This window comes from Leucoraja erinacea, chromosome 1 (assembly GCF_028641065.1).
Source record: "Leucoraja erinacea ecotype New England chromosome 1, Leri_hhj_1, whole genome shotgun sequence".
NCBI lineage: Eukaryota > Metazoa > Chordata > Chondrichthyes > Rajiformes > Rajidae > Leucoraja > Leucoraja erinaceus.
Genome location: NC_073377.1, coordinates 71,738,563 through 71,754,897, shown reverse-complemented (window position 1 = coordinate 71,754,897; position 16,335 = coordinate 71,738,563). Strand labels below are relative to the sequence as shown.

The 16,335-nt window shown below is 39.2% G+C and overlaps 1 protein-coding gene across 8 annotated transcripts in view; it reads left to right on the top strand.

Moving 5' to 3' along the window:
- limch1a (LIM and calponin homology domains 1a) overlaps window positions 1-16,335 on the top strand; it is a 341,909-nt gene that overhangs the window by 288,665 nt on the left and 36,909 nt on the right. For 3 of the 8 annotated variants that reach the window (XM_055637041.1, XM_055637004.1, XM_055637067.1), the window contains 8 exons: window positions 936-1,347; window positions 2,066-2,302; window positions 2,941-3,058; window positions 4,836-5,008; window positions 5,292-5,418; window positions 6,910-6,999; window positions 14,212-14,286; window positions 16,044-16,072. In XM_055637041.1, coding sequence (XP_055493016.1) covers window positions 936-1,347; window positions 2,066-2,302; window positions 2,941-3,058; window positions 4,836-5,008; window positions 5,292-5,418; window positions 6,910-6,999; window positions 14,212-14,286; window positions 16,044-16,072 — 1,261 coding nt within the window. The remainder of the gene's footprint in view (window positions 1-935; window positions 1,348-2,065; window positions 2,303-2,940; window positions 3,059-4,835; window positions 5,009-5,291; window positions 5,419-6,909; window positions 7,000-14,211; window positions 14,287-16,043; window positions 16,073-16,335) is intronic. The other 5 variants (XM_055637033.1, XM_055637057.1, XM_055637023.1 and 2 more) reach the window with 3 other exon arrangements.

The window sequence follows — 16,335 nt, the reverse complement described above, 5'->3', positions numbered from 1 at the left end:
CACTCGAAAGCTGATTTAAATGGCCATTAATTTACAGCAATTGAACACTAAATTCCTTCCATTTGGCCTATAAATTAATGTAAATGAGATTTAAAAATCATGTTTTATTGTGAATTCTTTGTGAATGTTATTTGGACACTCAGGCTATTTAAAAATGTTAATCTTTTCTTAAGAAATGGATAGATGTTTAGATCTAGTAATTGAAGTTTGGAAATAGCTGCAATTGGGTAACTAACTAATTATATGCTTTAATTTCAGGTCATCCAAGTAAGATTGTTTCATAGGTACACAAAAAAGCTGGAGAAACTCAGCGGGTGCAGCAGCATCTATGGAGCGAAGGAAATAGGCAACGTTTCGGGCTGAAACCCACGTCTGAAGAAGGGTTTCGGCCCGAAACGTTGCCTATTTCCTTCGCTCCATAGATGCTGCTTCACCCGTTGAGTTTCTCCAGCTTTTTTGGGTACCTTGGATTTTCCAGCATCTGCAGTTCCTTCTTTAAAAAAAAGATTGTTTCATATTTGTTTCAGAATGCTTCAATCTACAATAACTGAAAATTTCTTTCAGTTCTCTTAATTTTTAAGAAAGTTATAGCCATTTCACTGTCCTCGATCACAGCTTTTGTGTAAAGTCAATGGAAAATCAATAGGGAACAAGATGCTAATTTCCGAGTATGAAAATGGCCATAACGTTTTTAATACTGAAGATATGAAAGAGAATTAGGTGTCAAATTAAACTTATTTTTGTGCTTTATCTGATGGGATAAATTGCAGACTTGATTTTTAAAATCTCAATTTTGTAACATTGCTGCATAGAGTCCAAACTGACTGCAATTTCAGCTGACTGGCTTTGGCTGAAATGTACGATTGAGGAGCTGATCTGTTTCATTTGATACCTAAAAACTGTTCCTGACTTTTGGCTGTACTTTTGAATCTCAGGGAATCCAGAGAAAAAGAACTCCAAGAAGCATATAAAAAAGCAAGGACGCCAGAAGAAGCTGAAGAAATTTTGAAGAAGTATTCACAGAGATTTATGATCAGTGAAGCGTTTCTTGAAAACCTGGAGATGCCAAAATTCCTGGAGAGAAGTCAGTCAGTGGATTCAGATTCTTCATGCTCGCCTACAAGGGAACCTAATTCACAGAAGTACTTACGACAGCAGTCCTTGCCAATCCAAAAATATACAGCCACTGTTGAAACAGTGATAATTCCCAGCAGCCAACCGCAGGCTAACTTTACTGCAATGGTCACATCCCCAACCAAAACTGTTGCCTCCAAGGCAGTGCCTATGTTGACTCCAAAGCCTTATTCACAACCAAAAGATTCGCAGACAGTGCTGAAATCATTTAAGGTAAGGAACTGTTGATAGAATAATCTTGGATCTTTGTTTTAATGTACCAACGCTGTTCAGATGTTAGTTCCTCTCCTGCATAAGGTCAGTTATTTAAAAAGAGCCAATACCAGCTACCCTCTTTCAGCTGTGTATAACTGATTAGTTATATGTGTGCCAAGTTGGACCACTTTTGGCTGCATCTTCATGACCTGTGTGGGTTTAAAGATGCTGGCTGCAAGTGGGGAACACTGTTGTTAGTGTGTTCATTGATGGAGAGCATAAGCCAAAGTATATAGGAAATGTTGAAAATACTAGCAAATCAGGCTGCTTTCTAGAAGTAAAGCAGCGTTTCTCTTTTATTTCAAATTCCCAGCATCTGCTGTTTTTGGCTTTGAACTTCTGCTAAATCGTAAACTACTAATTCGATCTCAACCCGAACTGTTTGCAATACTCCAAATCCGTGCATCCAGCAGTATTCAAATTTCAATATATTTGCTCTTATAGAGACACTATTAGATTTAAAAAATGTGTTAACCTACAAATGTTTGGCCTTTTATATATAGGTAGCTCAAAGAAAAAATGGATGTATAAATTTCTCAATTATATTCTGTGTAACTGGCAGTTGTGAATGTTATTTTCTACCATGATGACATTTTACAAACTTTATTTTTGTCTATAACTATGAAGTCAATGTCTGATCTGAATTGTTTTCTTATATGCATGAATATTAATGCAGAAAAATGGAAAGGTAAGAATAAATGGAGAGACAAGCCCAACATTTACCAGAGTGGAAGAGAATGAGTCCACATCTCCAGGATTGTCCCCATTGCTCACCCGATCGCAGATGTTTGAAGGTGTGGCAAGAGTGGATTCCCCACTACAGTTACAGGAAGATAACAGCAACCGTGTATCCCGACTTGAGCAGCTTGCTTCCTCTGCCATCAATAATCCACAAACTGAAAATACAGATAAGGTATGTTCACCAATTCCATTCACTAACCAGGTTCTCATGCCAGGGTGCTATTGCATTGCCAATACTTACCATATGACTGAACAAAGATATTATTCTTGAAAGTTGTATTTACAACTATTCTGAGTTACAATATTTATGATTGTAAAAAATATTATGTTATGGCAAATTTCCGACTCCTCCTGTGTCCAACTTTCCTTTGCCATTACAAGTAAGTAGGAGTGATCTTACGCAGACCAAATAGAACAGATTTTCCAGTCGTTATTTCCAGTGGTTCTTTATTGAAGTAGTTGTACAAATAAAGAGATGAACGTACCAGGTTTTCCTTATTCTGCATACAAGTTGTAGCTAGCTGTTCTCCATGGTCTGGTGAGAACTGTATGCCCTCAACCCCCTGTGCCTGGTCTGCCCCCTCCCTGTCCACTATGCCCATATATATACGCCCCTCTGTGCATCTAATGACCGCCCCTAAGTGCACAAAATAATACTGCACGATTTATCTAGACAAAATATTATAATATGCCAACAGTAGGTAGCCTAAACATAAATCGCTCCTACATATTTTTTTTTTTCTTCTTAAGTAAATCTCGTTGTGAATCTTCAGATGTTTGATGTTGAATCGTGGCTTCTTCCCCTAACAGGAGGAGCAAGCTGAGATGACAATTGTCATTACTACCACTCAACAGGCAAACACCAAGGATGACTCTGAATTGAAATCCTTCTGCAATGAGCAAAAGGAAGAGTCCATAATAAATACAGGTGAGGGCAGTGCACTCGTCATTTGATTTTTTTTAAATGAGGCTAACACTCAGCTTTGTCATACCACAGAACTTTTCAGTGACTTTCTATTCAGAGTGGATCTACTAGTGGGAAACCGAATGGCATTTAAAATAGCACCATTGATTGATAAACACCTCAATGTGCATGAAGACAAAGTTCTGTAAATATGTTGGATGAAAATGTTTTGGAATATCTATCTTGTCAGTTACACCATTTTTTTATTTTTTTTTAAATTCCCCATGCCTAATAAAAAGTAAAACAGCACAATCCAGGAACTGGCCCTTGGGCCCATGATGTCTGTGACAAATAGGATACTAAATTGAACTAATCTATTAGACCATCAGGTATATGGATATGACAGGATTGGAGGGAGATTGAAGTCCAACCTCCGCAGTTTTGGGGACAGAACCTTCTCCAGGGCAGCTCCCAGGCTCTGGAAGCTCTGCCTCCCCCACCCCACTGATCCTTGCAATTCCGTGTCCCTGGAGTTGGACCATCTTTGCAGTCCCGCCTCAAGACCCTTCTCTTCACCTCGTCTCCGGTCACCCCCCTGGACTGGAGCTGAGCCCCACAAACAACCCCACTCTCCTGCAAGGGCCCCAGGACCACTCCCTCATCCGCAACCCAGGTTCCCCTGTAGTTGGAACGGGGCTGGGCACCTGTGCATTAAATGCTTCATATTGCGTTTTGAATTGTATTCTGTCTTTACTTTGTGTACTAGTCATGTCTCAACTATTTATTTCATTCCCCTTACATGTTTTTCCTCTACCTGCTAAATTTTTGTAAGGTGTCCTTGAGACTCTTGAAAGGCGCCCATAAATAAAATGTATTATTATTATTATATTGACCAAATGCTGGCAGGTGGGACTAGTGTGGCTGGGACATGTGAGCAATTTGGGCCGAAGGGCCTTTGTTCACACTGTGTCACTCTATGACTCTGACTCTATAGTCACTTCTGCCTACATGTGATCCAGTCTCTTCATATTCATATACTTATCTAAAAGCCTCTTCAAACGCATTATCATATCTGCTCCCACCACCGTCCCTGGCAGCACATTCCAGGCACCCACCACTCTACCAATCACCATACTCCCCTCTCCCCTGCTCCCCAGAGCAATGTGGCTTGAAGCCTGCAAACCTGCCCAGAACACAGTTGCATGCCTCTGCCACTGATGGCACCTCAGTCTCCCAGTACACTAACAACTAGCCCCTGTTGGAGCCTAAAAAGAGACCAATAGCTGATGTGGGAAGACTTGTCCCGTGAGCTATCATCAGAAAGATTCTGGAAATTCATTACTGGGATTATCACTATGAGGAAAGTAGCCAATTTTAATATTGGTGTGATCAGGAAATGATATCTGATGCACTTTTGTCCCTTATCTCCTTTTTATTTGTTTCTCATGTTCCTCCCACTTCTTGCATCAGTTTTCAGCTGTAAACATTTTTGCGTTTCTATCCCAGGTACCGTCCTGATGTACAAGAGACAAAAAGTCTGTGTTATAAAGTTCACTTTGATTGCTGTTAATGCTGCCCAATAATAATATTCATACTATTCCACCTGGGAAATCCTTTATCCTAAAATAGGTCAGGCTGTGGGCTGGGGAAAGATTCATTGAGGACAGTTCACACTAAACTGAAAGTGAAGCCTTAACTAAAAACTGCAGTAAAGGAATACCTTGCTGCTGATTCTGTGTTCCTTCAGGAAATATTTGTTTATTTCACTGTATTGTCTTATATTTCATTGCAAAATATGAAGATGATCCTCAGAGGGACCTGGAAATTTCGATTGTACACATTGCTCTATCAGACAATGCTGAGTTGGACATAAGGGACGCAGTTGAATCCAAAATAATGACGTCGGCCGAAGCCTGCCTATTACCCAAGAGTGAAGCTTCAAATAACAGCCCCCAGGAGCAGTTTAAACAAGAAGTAAGCTTTTCTTTAATCCATCATAATGCCAAAAATATTGTGTTTTAAATATTTACAAGTTGTTGCTTAATTACAATTGTTTTGTAATAATGTTAAATCAGAGTTTTCTAGCAGCTATGAGATCTAAGTATTGAAGCAGTTTGTAAGAATTGGGTTGGGCTGTATCACCAGACTAAGCCCATAATGTGTTTAGCTTTTTTGTTAAGCTCATGCAGATGACAGTTTTATCTGATACCATTTAACACTTTGTTCTAAGATGAATATATGTTTTTACACAAAACAGGGATCAAAATCGACGACACATCAACAGGATAAAACGGGAGATGTGTTGGATTCAGATCAGGTGATAAGTGAACTGAAGGAAGAGGTGACAGAAAACAGTCGGTATGATGATGCCATTAATCAGCAAGGTGAGATCAAAAAGCATGGAAAACACACCTGTACTGAGATGTAGTTGGCTTAAAAGCACTGTATCTACAATGTGTTTCTTTCACATATTAATTGAATAAATTACAGATATATTGTGAGCAGAATTATGTGCATAAAATGCCATGGTTGCACAATTACACAATTTTAAAAGCACATTATGTTATGTGTAATGTTTGACATACTTTAACACTAATTCTAAAAGCATGGCACTAAAATTAGAGTTATGTCGTCACAGGGTAAATGACTTGCTTTGTGAGCTCGTCCTACTGTACTTATATTTTGCAACATTTTGGTTTGAATTAACGTTATATTAAAAGAGTTTTGATCTGGTAAAGTTTTATTAATATAGCTGAAAATGGGTAAATCTTAACACAAAATATCAGCAATTCACCACTTTGGGGATACCCACATTTTAAATAACTGCAAATTGTTTACAAATTTGCATAACAATTTTTCCCATTAAATTCGGGCATAATTTCTTCATAAATGTAAAAAAATGAAACGTTTCAAAAGGGTTAAAAGAAAAGGAAACTAAAAAAAATTTGAAAGGGATCCAAAAATTAAGCTATAACCTTTGTGCACAAGGGTCATATGGGCATAGCATCAGCCTTTTAGTGACATCTTGTGTTAAGTAGAATTGTTAATGAATTAAAAAGATAGATAGTTGGAAAAACTGAAAGCCAACTGCCTGAAGACATTTGGCACAATGCAAACAGGAGGAATTTAAATGAGATGTATAAACTTCTGGGAGGTCTAGACAGCTTGAACAAAAAGGACCTGTTTCCCTTGACTGAGATATCTATAACCATGAGGCTTGGTTATTGATATGTTGTACAATGTTTAGCAGGGAACTGAGGAAACATTGTTGAACTCCTGAGCCTTCTACTGAATGAGCAATCGAGGCATAAACTTGCATCATATTGAAATTGTATCTGGATAAACTTTTGAGGAGCTGTAACCTGCAAGGTAACAGATTGAGAACTAGGATTTGGGTTTAACGTAAATAGTTTTATTTCAACTCTAATTTCTGCACAAAATATGTAATTATCTGTGATTCTGCAAGTTTATCCAGATTTCTAATTGTTGGGAATGACAAGGGCAATAAGCAGAACATTTGAGATGTTTATTGTGCTCTATTCTCAACCTAACAGGTGGGCCTTTGCCCAGTACCCTTAACTGACACACAATATCAAGGTATTCTCAAACCAAAGGCATTGGGAGTTTATTGACAGCCATGACACACGTATATGTTATTTACAGTTTTTAAATCAATGTTTTCCACGTCCTTTACCATTTGAAAATTGGTCAGAAATGAATTGTGATAAAGGCCTTGGGTACAATAAAATGATGATCTACCATTAGATCTCTAGTTACTTGACAATGAGAAAAAATCTGCAGTATCATCTAATTGCAACGTTTTTTTTTTTTTAACCCGTAATAGTCTGAGATTCCTTTGTTGGTTCTTTTTTTAGATGGTCCCTCTGGATCCGGGATGATTTGCTGTTCTGCAGGTTCGGAACAGGCTGATGAAGCCATTGTGGGGTTTGCAGACTCTGCCACAGGTGAGACTGGAGGTGCTTGGCAAATGGGTGGGTGAGTGATTAGCTAGGTGGTGTGCCCCTTTTGCCATGTAAGTGTCCTCAATGATGAGACTCGAGGTTCTCAACGCCATTCCGACTGCTTCCTCACTACTTTGAGCGAGCAATCTTGGGCCAGGTATGCCCATGACTGGTGGGATGTCATGTTTTTTCTAGGAGCTTTGACAACATCCTTAACCAATTTCTTCTGATGAAGAAATCTCGACCCAAAACGCTATCCATTCCTTCTCTCCAGAGATGCTGCTTGTCCCACCGAGTTACTCCAGCTTTTTGTATCTATCTTCTGGTGATCTCTTGTTATGATGAGTTATGGGGTTGAAGTATTGGTTTCCAGTATTAACATGTCACCAATGAACCCACCTGCTGGAACCAAATGTGTGTGATTAGAGTTTTCGTGCTGGTCTTGAAAACATTGGTTTGCTTATCCTCCAAGTGGATTTGGATAGTTCTGCAAAGACTGCATTAGTTCTACCTCTCCAGCAGTTTGAGGTACCTGCTGTGAATTGTCCATGTCTCTGAAGGGTACAAGAGGGTGTACTGCTGCTCAGCAGATCATAAGCTTTGTACTGGCGTTTCCGATCTTCATCTTCAAACACTGCAGTCAAAAGTTGTGCTCTGTGTTGCAGGAAGTTATAGCTAATTTCAATACCAATACCTGCCCTTGCAAAGTATTCTGTTTTCCAGGTTGCATCGTGGAGCTTTACCTTTGTGAGTTAATGTTATACAGTGAGGGCAACTTGGTAAAGGGCCTTTGTTTTGCAGATGTTACAGTTAAAGCTGGTTCCCTGGTTTGGGCTCATGAAGGAGATGTTGCTGACTTGGAGCTCAGTGACTAAGGTTGGAATGGTCTTGGTCCTGGAGTGCAGGTGATGTTACATAGAAACATAGAAAATAGGTGCAGGAGGAAGCCATTCGGCCCTTTGAGCCAGCACCGCCATTCATTGTGACCATGGCTGATCGTCCCCTATCAATAACCCGTGCCTGCCTACTCCCCATATCCCTTGACTTCACTAGCCCCTAGAGCTCTATCTAACTCTCTCTTGAGCGAACATAAATGCCATTTGATTAATTTCACTCCTGTGAGAATATTGTTGGAGATCAGATGCAATATTGTAGTGAGAAAGATTGAGAAAAGGATAGGGCTATATCACACCAATGTTTAGCCCCTGTCTGCACTGGGATTGGGTTTATGGTGGACCCATTAATTAGAATCTCAGCTCACATGCCGCCATGTAGCAGAAATAGAAGGAAACTTTTTAAGGATATTTAAAATTGTTTGTCCACAGTGCTCTTTGATTGTCAGTCAAAGGTTCTGGTATGGGTGCTCTCTTTATCCTTTCCTTGCCTGGTCTTTCTGCCTCACAGTAGAGAATGAATGTACTCCTGTCTTCTGGTGCTTTATCATCACAGATCTCTCTTCCTTCAAAGTTGCTTACTGAAACACCCCACCACTCCTTACCTCTACTTGGGCTTTTCTTCCTCACTGTGAACTGCTGTGAGAAATGTTCAGCTGTCCAAAGTGCCAAACTAATAAGACACATAATAATAATTATGTGGGTGAAATTATGTCGGGCAGAACTGGGATTTCATTGTAATATTAGTGTAATGTTAAAGAATTACAGTTGAGATACGAACATTATATAATTATAATGACACAGGAGATTACTTGGCCATTTTCATCCATGCCAACTTCCTAGGGGAGCTATCTCATTTGCCTATTTTCCCTTTATTTGCTTGTATTATGCAACTTATTCTCTCTTCTTTCTCTTTGCCTTTTTTTGTTGCTATACCCTTACATTAAAGGGTAAATCATGGTAGCCAATTAATCTATTAGCATCTCTTTGGGATGTTGGGGAAAACCAGAACACCCAGAGGAAGCCCACTCACAGTTAGAGGAGAACAAGCAAATCCTTGTGCAGACAGACTTCAAAGTCTGGATGGAGGAGGGACCTCATTGAAAAGTACTGAATAGTAAAAAGGCCTGGATAGAGTTGATGTGGAGAGGATGTCTTGAAACGGTAGGTATGGAATGCATTAAATCCAGTCTACCTTGTGGCATTGACCAACTGCAGTTTGCCTACTACCACAACAGGTCCACGGACGATGCCATCACCTTAGCCCTGCACATCCCTAGAACACGGGGATAAGGGAGGCACCTATATCAGACCTATTCATAGACTACAGCTCTGCCTTTATTACATCATACCATCTAAGCTTATCACCTAACAAGCGGGATGGTGTCAGCACTCATCTCTGCAACTGGATCCTTGACTTCCGGACCACCAGACTCCAATCAGTAAGGATAGGGGACAAATCATCCTCTACGATAATCCTCTACACGGGGGCTCCGTAAGGATGCATTCTCAGCCCCCTTCTTTACTCGTGGTACACCCACGACTGTGCAGTGCATTTACAAATCTAATTCAATTTTCAGATTCGCAGAGGACACTAACATTGTGGGCTGGGTATCAAATAATGATGAGTTGGAGTATAGGAAGGAGATCGAAAACCTCGTGTCCTGGTGTCAAGACAATAACCTGCCAATGTCAGCAAGACAAAGGAGATAGTGATCGACATCAGGAAGTGAAGCGGTACGGTGCATTGACAGTGCCGAAGTAGAGATGGTCAAAAACGTCAAATTCCTAGGGCTCAATATCACCAACAATTTCTTCTGGACCATACATATTGAAGCAACAACCAAGCAAGCACACCAATGCCTCAACTTCTAAGGAAGGCCAAGGAAGCTTGGCATGTCCCCTACAACTCTCATCAACTACTACAGATGCACTATAGAAAGCATTTTATCAGGATGCATCACAGCTTGGTTTAGGAAAAGCTCCATCCAAGACAGCAAGAAATTGCAGCAAATTGTGGACACAGCCCAGACCATCACACAAACCAACCTCCCTTCTTTTAACTCAATTTACACCTCATGCTGCCTCGGCAAGGCAAGCAGCATAAATCAAGGATGAGTTGCACCAGGACACTCTTCTCTTTTCCCCTCTCCCATCAGGCAAAAGATATAGAAGTGTGAAAACGCACACCACCAGATTCAGGGACAGTTTCTTCCCAGCTATTATCAGACAACTGAATCATCCTACCACAACCAAAGAGCAGTGCTGAACTATTATCTACTCTTTGGTGACCCTTGGACTATCCTTGGTCGGACCTTGCTGGCTTTACCTTGCACTTATCCCCTTATCATGTATCTATACACTGTAAATGGCTCGATTGTAATCATGTATTGTCTTTTTGCTGACTGGATAGCACGCAACAAATGCTTTTCACTGTACCTCGGTACGCGTGACAATAAACTAAACTGAACTGAATGTTTCCATTTGTGGGAGAGTCTAGGACCAGAGGTCATTGCCTCAGAATTAAACAAAGTTTCTTTAGGAAGGAGATGAGGTGATATTAATTTAGTCATGGATGAAGAATCTGGAATTCATTGCCATGGAAGGCTGTAGAGGCCAAGTCAATGGATATTTTTAAGACAATGATTAATACGGGTGTCGGGTAATGGGTGGGGTGTGGCGGGGGGGGGAGGGAGGCAGGAGAATGGGGTTAAGAGAGAAAGATGGATTGGCCTCGATTGAATGGCGGAGTAGACTTGATGGGCTGAATGACCTAATTCTGCTCCTATCTGTTATGAAATCCAGATCCCTGGAACTGGGGGCAGCAACATTATCTGCTGAGCCAGTCTAACCACCAGGTGGACACCAAGCTGTGTTCTGTTTAAAAATAACGAGGATACTTATCCACTCAGCTTCAAACTACTTTGCATCTGAACCTTCAGGCAGAGGAGCCCTTATCTTTAATGTGAACAAATCAATATGCACAACAAATCAAAACCACAGTTGCATTTTAAGTGGGGCTACAGACCCCAGGAGGAAAGTTTTGGCCTTCACTGCCCCACATGCTCCCTCCCAAACTCCCATAGGACTTTAATGAACGGACCCAGCAGGCATTAGGTTGCCTTTCAGAAACTGTCCTTCTGTACTTAAAAGCTCAAATTTCTCCAACTTTCCTTTACATTCAGATTGTCGACATCATATATCATTTTCCTCACTATTCTCTGCAGTATCTTTGATACCTGAATGCTACCGTTGTTCCTCTGTAACTGGAACTAACGCATTAACCAAGGGCCCTGTATGATCACAAGTTCTGCATTGCGAAGTTGAATTTAAAAAAAAAAATAATAATAAAAATGTTATTGGCCAAGTATTTATACATACAAGGAATTTGTGCTATTCATTAATATGATCAGCCATGATCATATTGAATGGTGGTGCAGGCTCGAAGGGCCGAATGGCCTACTCCTGCACCTATTTTCTATGTTTCTAGCCCACAATTTTAGCACTGGACTTATTAAAAGACTCGTGAGGCATCTTTTGACTTGATCCATTGATAGTTCTCAATGTTTGTATATGGGACGTGTTTCCCTCGATTTTTTTTTTTGTTCTATCCCCCAAGATATTATTTCAATTTTTGCAACTTCTGTGAAGCTTCTTCCAAATTTTGTTTTATCAAGAAATTTTGTCCAGTTTTCATTATGTTTCAGAATCCAAAACTTTAATATTCATTGGAATCAATATTGATCCTAACAGGAAACTTTGGAAAGTTCCAATTACTATTCCCCCTTTAATATATTCTTCCATTAAAATCACCGTTTTTTTGACCTTTGGTCATTTGCATTTCCTTCGTTGGATCCACGGGGCTTTGTGTTTAGCTAGGGGGCTTTTCATGTGGACCTTCTTATGCATAATTGCAATGTTTGCAGTTGTCTCCTTCCTTAAAAAGCTAAGAGGCTATTGAACACAGTGTCATTACCTAGTTTCCTTTTTTATAATCTACTTTGGTACATTTTATACAGTATATTACGATTGATTACTTTTCTTTGATAATGCCCATTTTCAGCCTAAGGTAATATGATCAAGTTAGTCATTTGAATAATTACATTTATATTGTACTGGAGGCGTTATTGACTAAAGGGTGGTACTCTCACATTTGAATCAGTAGAGCATTAGATTAATTCCCCGCCTGGAACTCGTAGTAAATGCTGTTTCAATCGAGGTGCAATCCGCCAGATGTGACTTTAAACTGGAGTCTCTCGCGCTACCAACGGAGAATATGAAAGAATAAGGGCTGGTCTCCAGCAATATATATCCTTCAAGATTCTAGTCATTTTTGCATTTAATATTTGTGAGCTTGCTGTGCACACAAAGGCTGTTACATTACACTCCATAAATACCTAATTGGCTGTGAAGTAATTTGGACATTGTAAAGCTGTGAAAGGTTGTATGAATGCTCATCTTTCTTGCGTGTCAGTCACACTTGAGAATAATCTCTCACAATGAAAACAATTCTTTTTCCATGCTATATTATCTGAGTTAACACAAATTTGAACTGCCCACGCCATTATAACATATTTATGTGTTTTCCTGTTTTTCGTTTGTTTTAAAGCAATGGAAATTGCTGACAATGCACGTGAAGATTAATTTTATGAGGACAACCTTTAGAAATCCTGTTCTTTCACCTGAAAATAATATAGTTGAAACATTGCTATGATTTACACAAAATGCATCCAAATAGAGAGTAAAGTGAACAAAGATTTTCATGCACAATATAGTAAATCCTTTGGGATTATAATCAACCTAAACATTTTAGGACAATACTAAATACATTGTTGTTCAAAATAAGCTATAAGGAAATTATTGGCTAAGATTATTGTGGGAAAACTTTGGGTTTAACGTGTAGCTGCTGGCAATTTCTCCTGTAACCGAGCAACTTTGAGATTTCCTCATAAACACAGAAGCCCTGAAATTGCGAACAAGAGTCAAGAGTGTTTAATCGTCATATGTGCTAAAAAACAGAACAATTAAATTCCTTTGTTTAAGAAGGAACTGCAGATGCTGGAAAATTGAAGGTACACAAAAATGCTGGAGAAACTCAGTGGGTGCAGCAGCATCTATGGAGCGAAGGAAATAGGCAATGTTTCGGGCCAAAACCCCACGATGAAATTCCTACTTGCAGCAATGTAACAGTCCAATAATAATAAGCCAATACAAGTAAATCAATTAAAAATCCCAATATTATTGCAGAAAAGCTCAATGTCCTTAGTGCAACCTCCATAGTTTGTAGTTCATAGTTTAGTTAGTATGTTTGTGGTGTTAAAGAGTGCGAATGGTTATTGCAAAGAAGTTGTTTTTGAACCTGGAGGTCATGGTTATCATGCTCCTCCACCTTCCCAATGGCAGGAATGAAATGAGAGCATGGCCGGGGTGGTGTGGGTCCTTGATGATGCTGGCTGCCGTCTTGAGTCAGTGCCTCCTATAGATTATTTTGATGCTGAGGAGAACAGTAACCATGATGGATCGGGCGGTGTCCACCACTTTTTGTAATCTCCTTCACACGTGGGTGTTTGAGTTACTGAACCAGGCTGTAATGCAACCAATCAATGTGCTCTCTACTATACACCTGTACAGTGTTGGTGGTTCACTCCATTTTATTCAACTCATTCTGATACTGGACTAGATACTGTCGCCATTTAGGGTATCTACTCATGTACATGAATCTGGTGAAAAGGAGTGCTTTCCCACTCATTTCATTAGCAGTAAATAGCTCTGAAGGACTAAGGTAAGTTTTGATACATTTTAGATTGTTTCAGCTACTCTAATTCTGAATGTGCATTAGCTCTTTGAAATGTTTTGTTTGTTGAAAACATGTTCTTGGATACGAGGTGATTATGAATATCTTTTAAATATCTGAGACATTCAGCCTGTTTCCAGTATTTGATAACTTTGAGAATTCCAGGATACATGACTTAGATGGCCGTCAATTATTTTTGCATGCTGTGGGCATGGTTTGTTCTGCCCCTCTGATTACTCTGTATGCCCTCACATCGGGGACTAGTGAGGCCTTGCATGTTGTGCCAGCTTCCCCCATGAGCCAGTGTCAGGAAGGTCACAATAGGTAAGCATGAACATAGTGCTGAAAGCAGCCAACTCTCCACTGGACAAAGTGTCTGTGCCATTATTGATACATCTATGTATGATAAGTGTGTTACTGTATTCTGAAAGAAATTTATTCTTGTAATTCAAATACACATCTAATTCTGTTCTCAGACTTTTTCTTATTTCTGTTTCTTCTTTCGTTTGTTCTACTACCCACTGTTAGAGCCAGCTAATTTTGCCAGTGTTCCGGTTACAGTTCGGAACTCTTGGCGACGCTCAGAGTTTTTCTCACTGCCAGGTAAAAGTCGTGCTTAGTAATATCCCGTTTTGCTTCCTGTTTCCGGGAGTCCTTTGAGATGCACTGATGATCACCTGAATCACATTCATCTCCCACTTTTTTAGATTTGCCTTTCTCATTATCTCCTGCATAGTTGCCAATACACACCAATATGGGCAGAAAGCAGCTGTTCATTTCCTTTCAAAGAGTCTTTTTAAAAATGACTCTCAAATTGTAAGAAGTAAAGTAACATGTTATACATTCTGTCACTAGAAGAGAATATTCTTGATTAATGACCTGAATAGAACTTTCTTTTAGTAAATATTGTGTTTTCCCGTCATTAGAAACAGAGATGAAGAACACTAAACCCTCTGGACGAACAAGTCTATCTGAAATTTTATAAAGAATACATCAGTTTGTACACATAATATCACCACTTTAATTCCTCTCACTTTAACTCATTTTTTAAATTGACCGTTGCAAATTTAGTCACATTTCCTATGTGGATTCTATCTGCTTTGTTATATTCCAAAATTAGTGATTGCATCAAACAGTATTTTACCAAAAGATGGCATTAGTACATATAGCACCAAAAACATGCCTGTATTTCTTGGTATTCAAAATCTGCTGACGATGCAAGTTGTGATTGAAATCTAACATAGGTCAGGATTTTCAAAAATAGCCTTCGTGAAAAGTATTGAGCATTAATGTTAAGCAAAACTTAGACGTCCTGCAACGGTATGGACAAGGTGAAACTGCCCACCTTCAAAACCATTTCATTGGTTAGCCCAGTAATTGCAGGAAAATCATTACACTTTGCAGTAAATTTAGATTTACAGTAATCTTATTTGCCTTTATCTATAATACAAGTCTTAGTGCCCACAGCACATAGTACATAAAATTGGCAGGTTTGGCAACTATGCATGTTTCAAACTGGGATTTTCATGTATTCTCCCTACTAATTTGCCTGTTTTCCCTATTGCAGGTGGCACAATAATAATAAAATAACAGAATCACACAGCATGGTGTTAGTGCACAGAAATCTCTGCAATCCAAGCGTGTGAACTAAAGTTGTCTAATTTAGTCCTTTATGGATTTTTTAATAGTAAATTTCAGCTCCATGACTCCTTCCCTGTACCATCATTCTCTGTTTGGTTGTCATATCTGGAAATCATTTTTGCTGGTGGTAGCTCATGTTCAATTAACTGGTCGTGATAGCCACTAATTTCAACCTAGATTTCCACCTGTCTGTCAATGATTCCAAGAACAACGTGCTAGTTTCTCCGATGTACTAATTCGTTTTGGTTTTTTTGGAGAGACCATGCTGTGTGCAAATTGGTATCCAAGTTTTCAACCATAGAAGGGTGACTGCAGATCAAAAGTGCTCATGATCTGCACAGAGATTTAAGGATTCCAGACATTGTTTCAGACATAAGCTTTATGAAATGGAAGTCCTCTTTAGATGTCAATAATTGTAATAAAGAAAAGGCGTTTTACATTTTTCCTCCACTATTGTGGCAAGCTCCAAAATCCACACTTGTATCTGACATTACTGCAAAGAAGTGACAATGTTTAAATAATCTTCCCAGGCTTGACATTTTATTCTTATTTCTTGCAGCAATGTTTCTAATTATTCACCAATATATTAGAAATGCTCATTAATTAGAAAAACAATGTTTTGTTCATCATCATTCCCTACCTGTTGGACTCCTTCATAGACAGGTGGAAACTTACCATGATTGCTATTCCTTTATAATAAGCATTTCTTTATCTTTCAGCAGAAGTTGACAGCAGTGAAAATATAAATGTAAGTACATGATATTTTATTATCCGTGTAACATGGAGTTGCGATTAAATAGTTGACAGAAAGCTATATTTTTGAAAAGCTAAACAATTTTAATTAGAGCATTTTGAAAAATAATGCTTTGACATAATCTGTATGAGGTTATCCCAAGGCTATGAATGCCTGACTCGTGTACAGCCTGTACATCTGAAAAAGCATGTGGGAGACCGACGGGGCTGCAGGCATCTTCTGCCATGTGGGAACTCTGTTTATGGCAACATAATTAT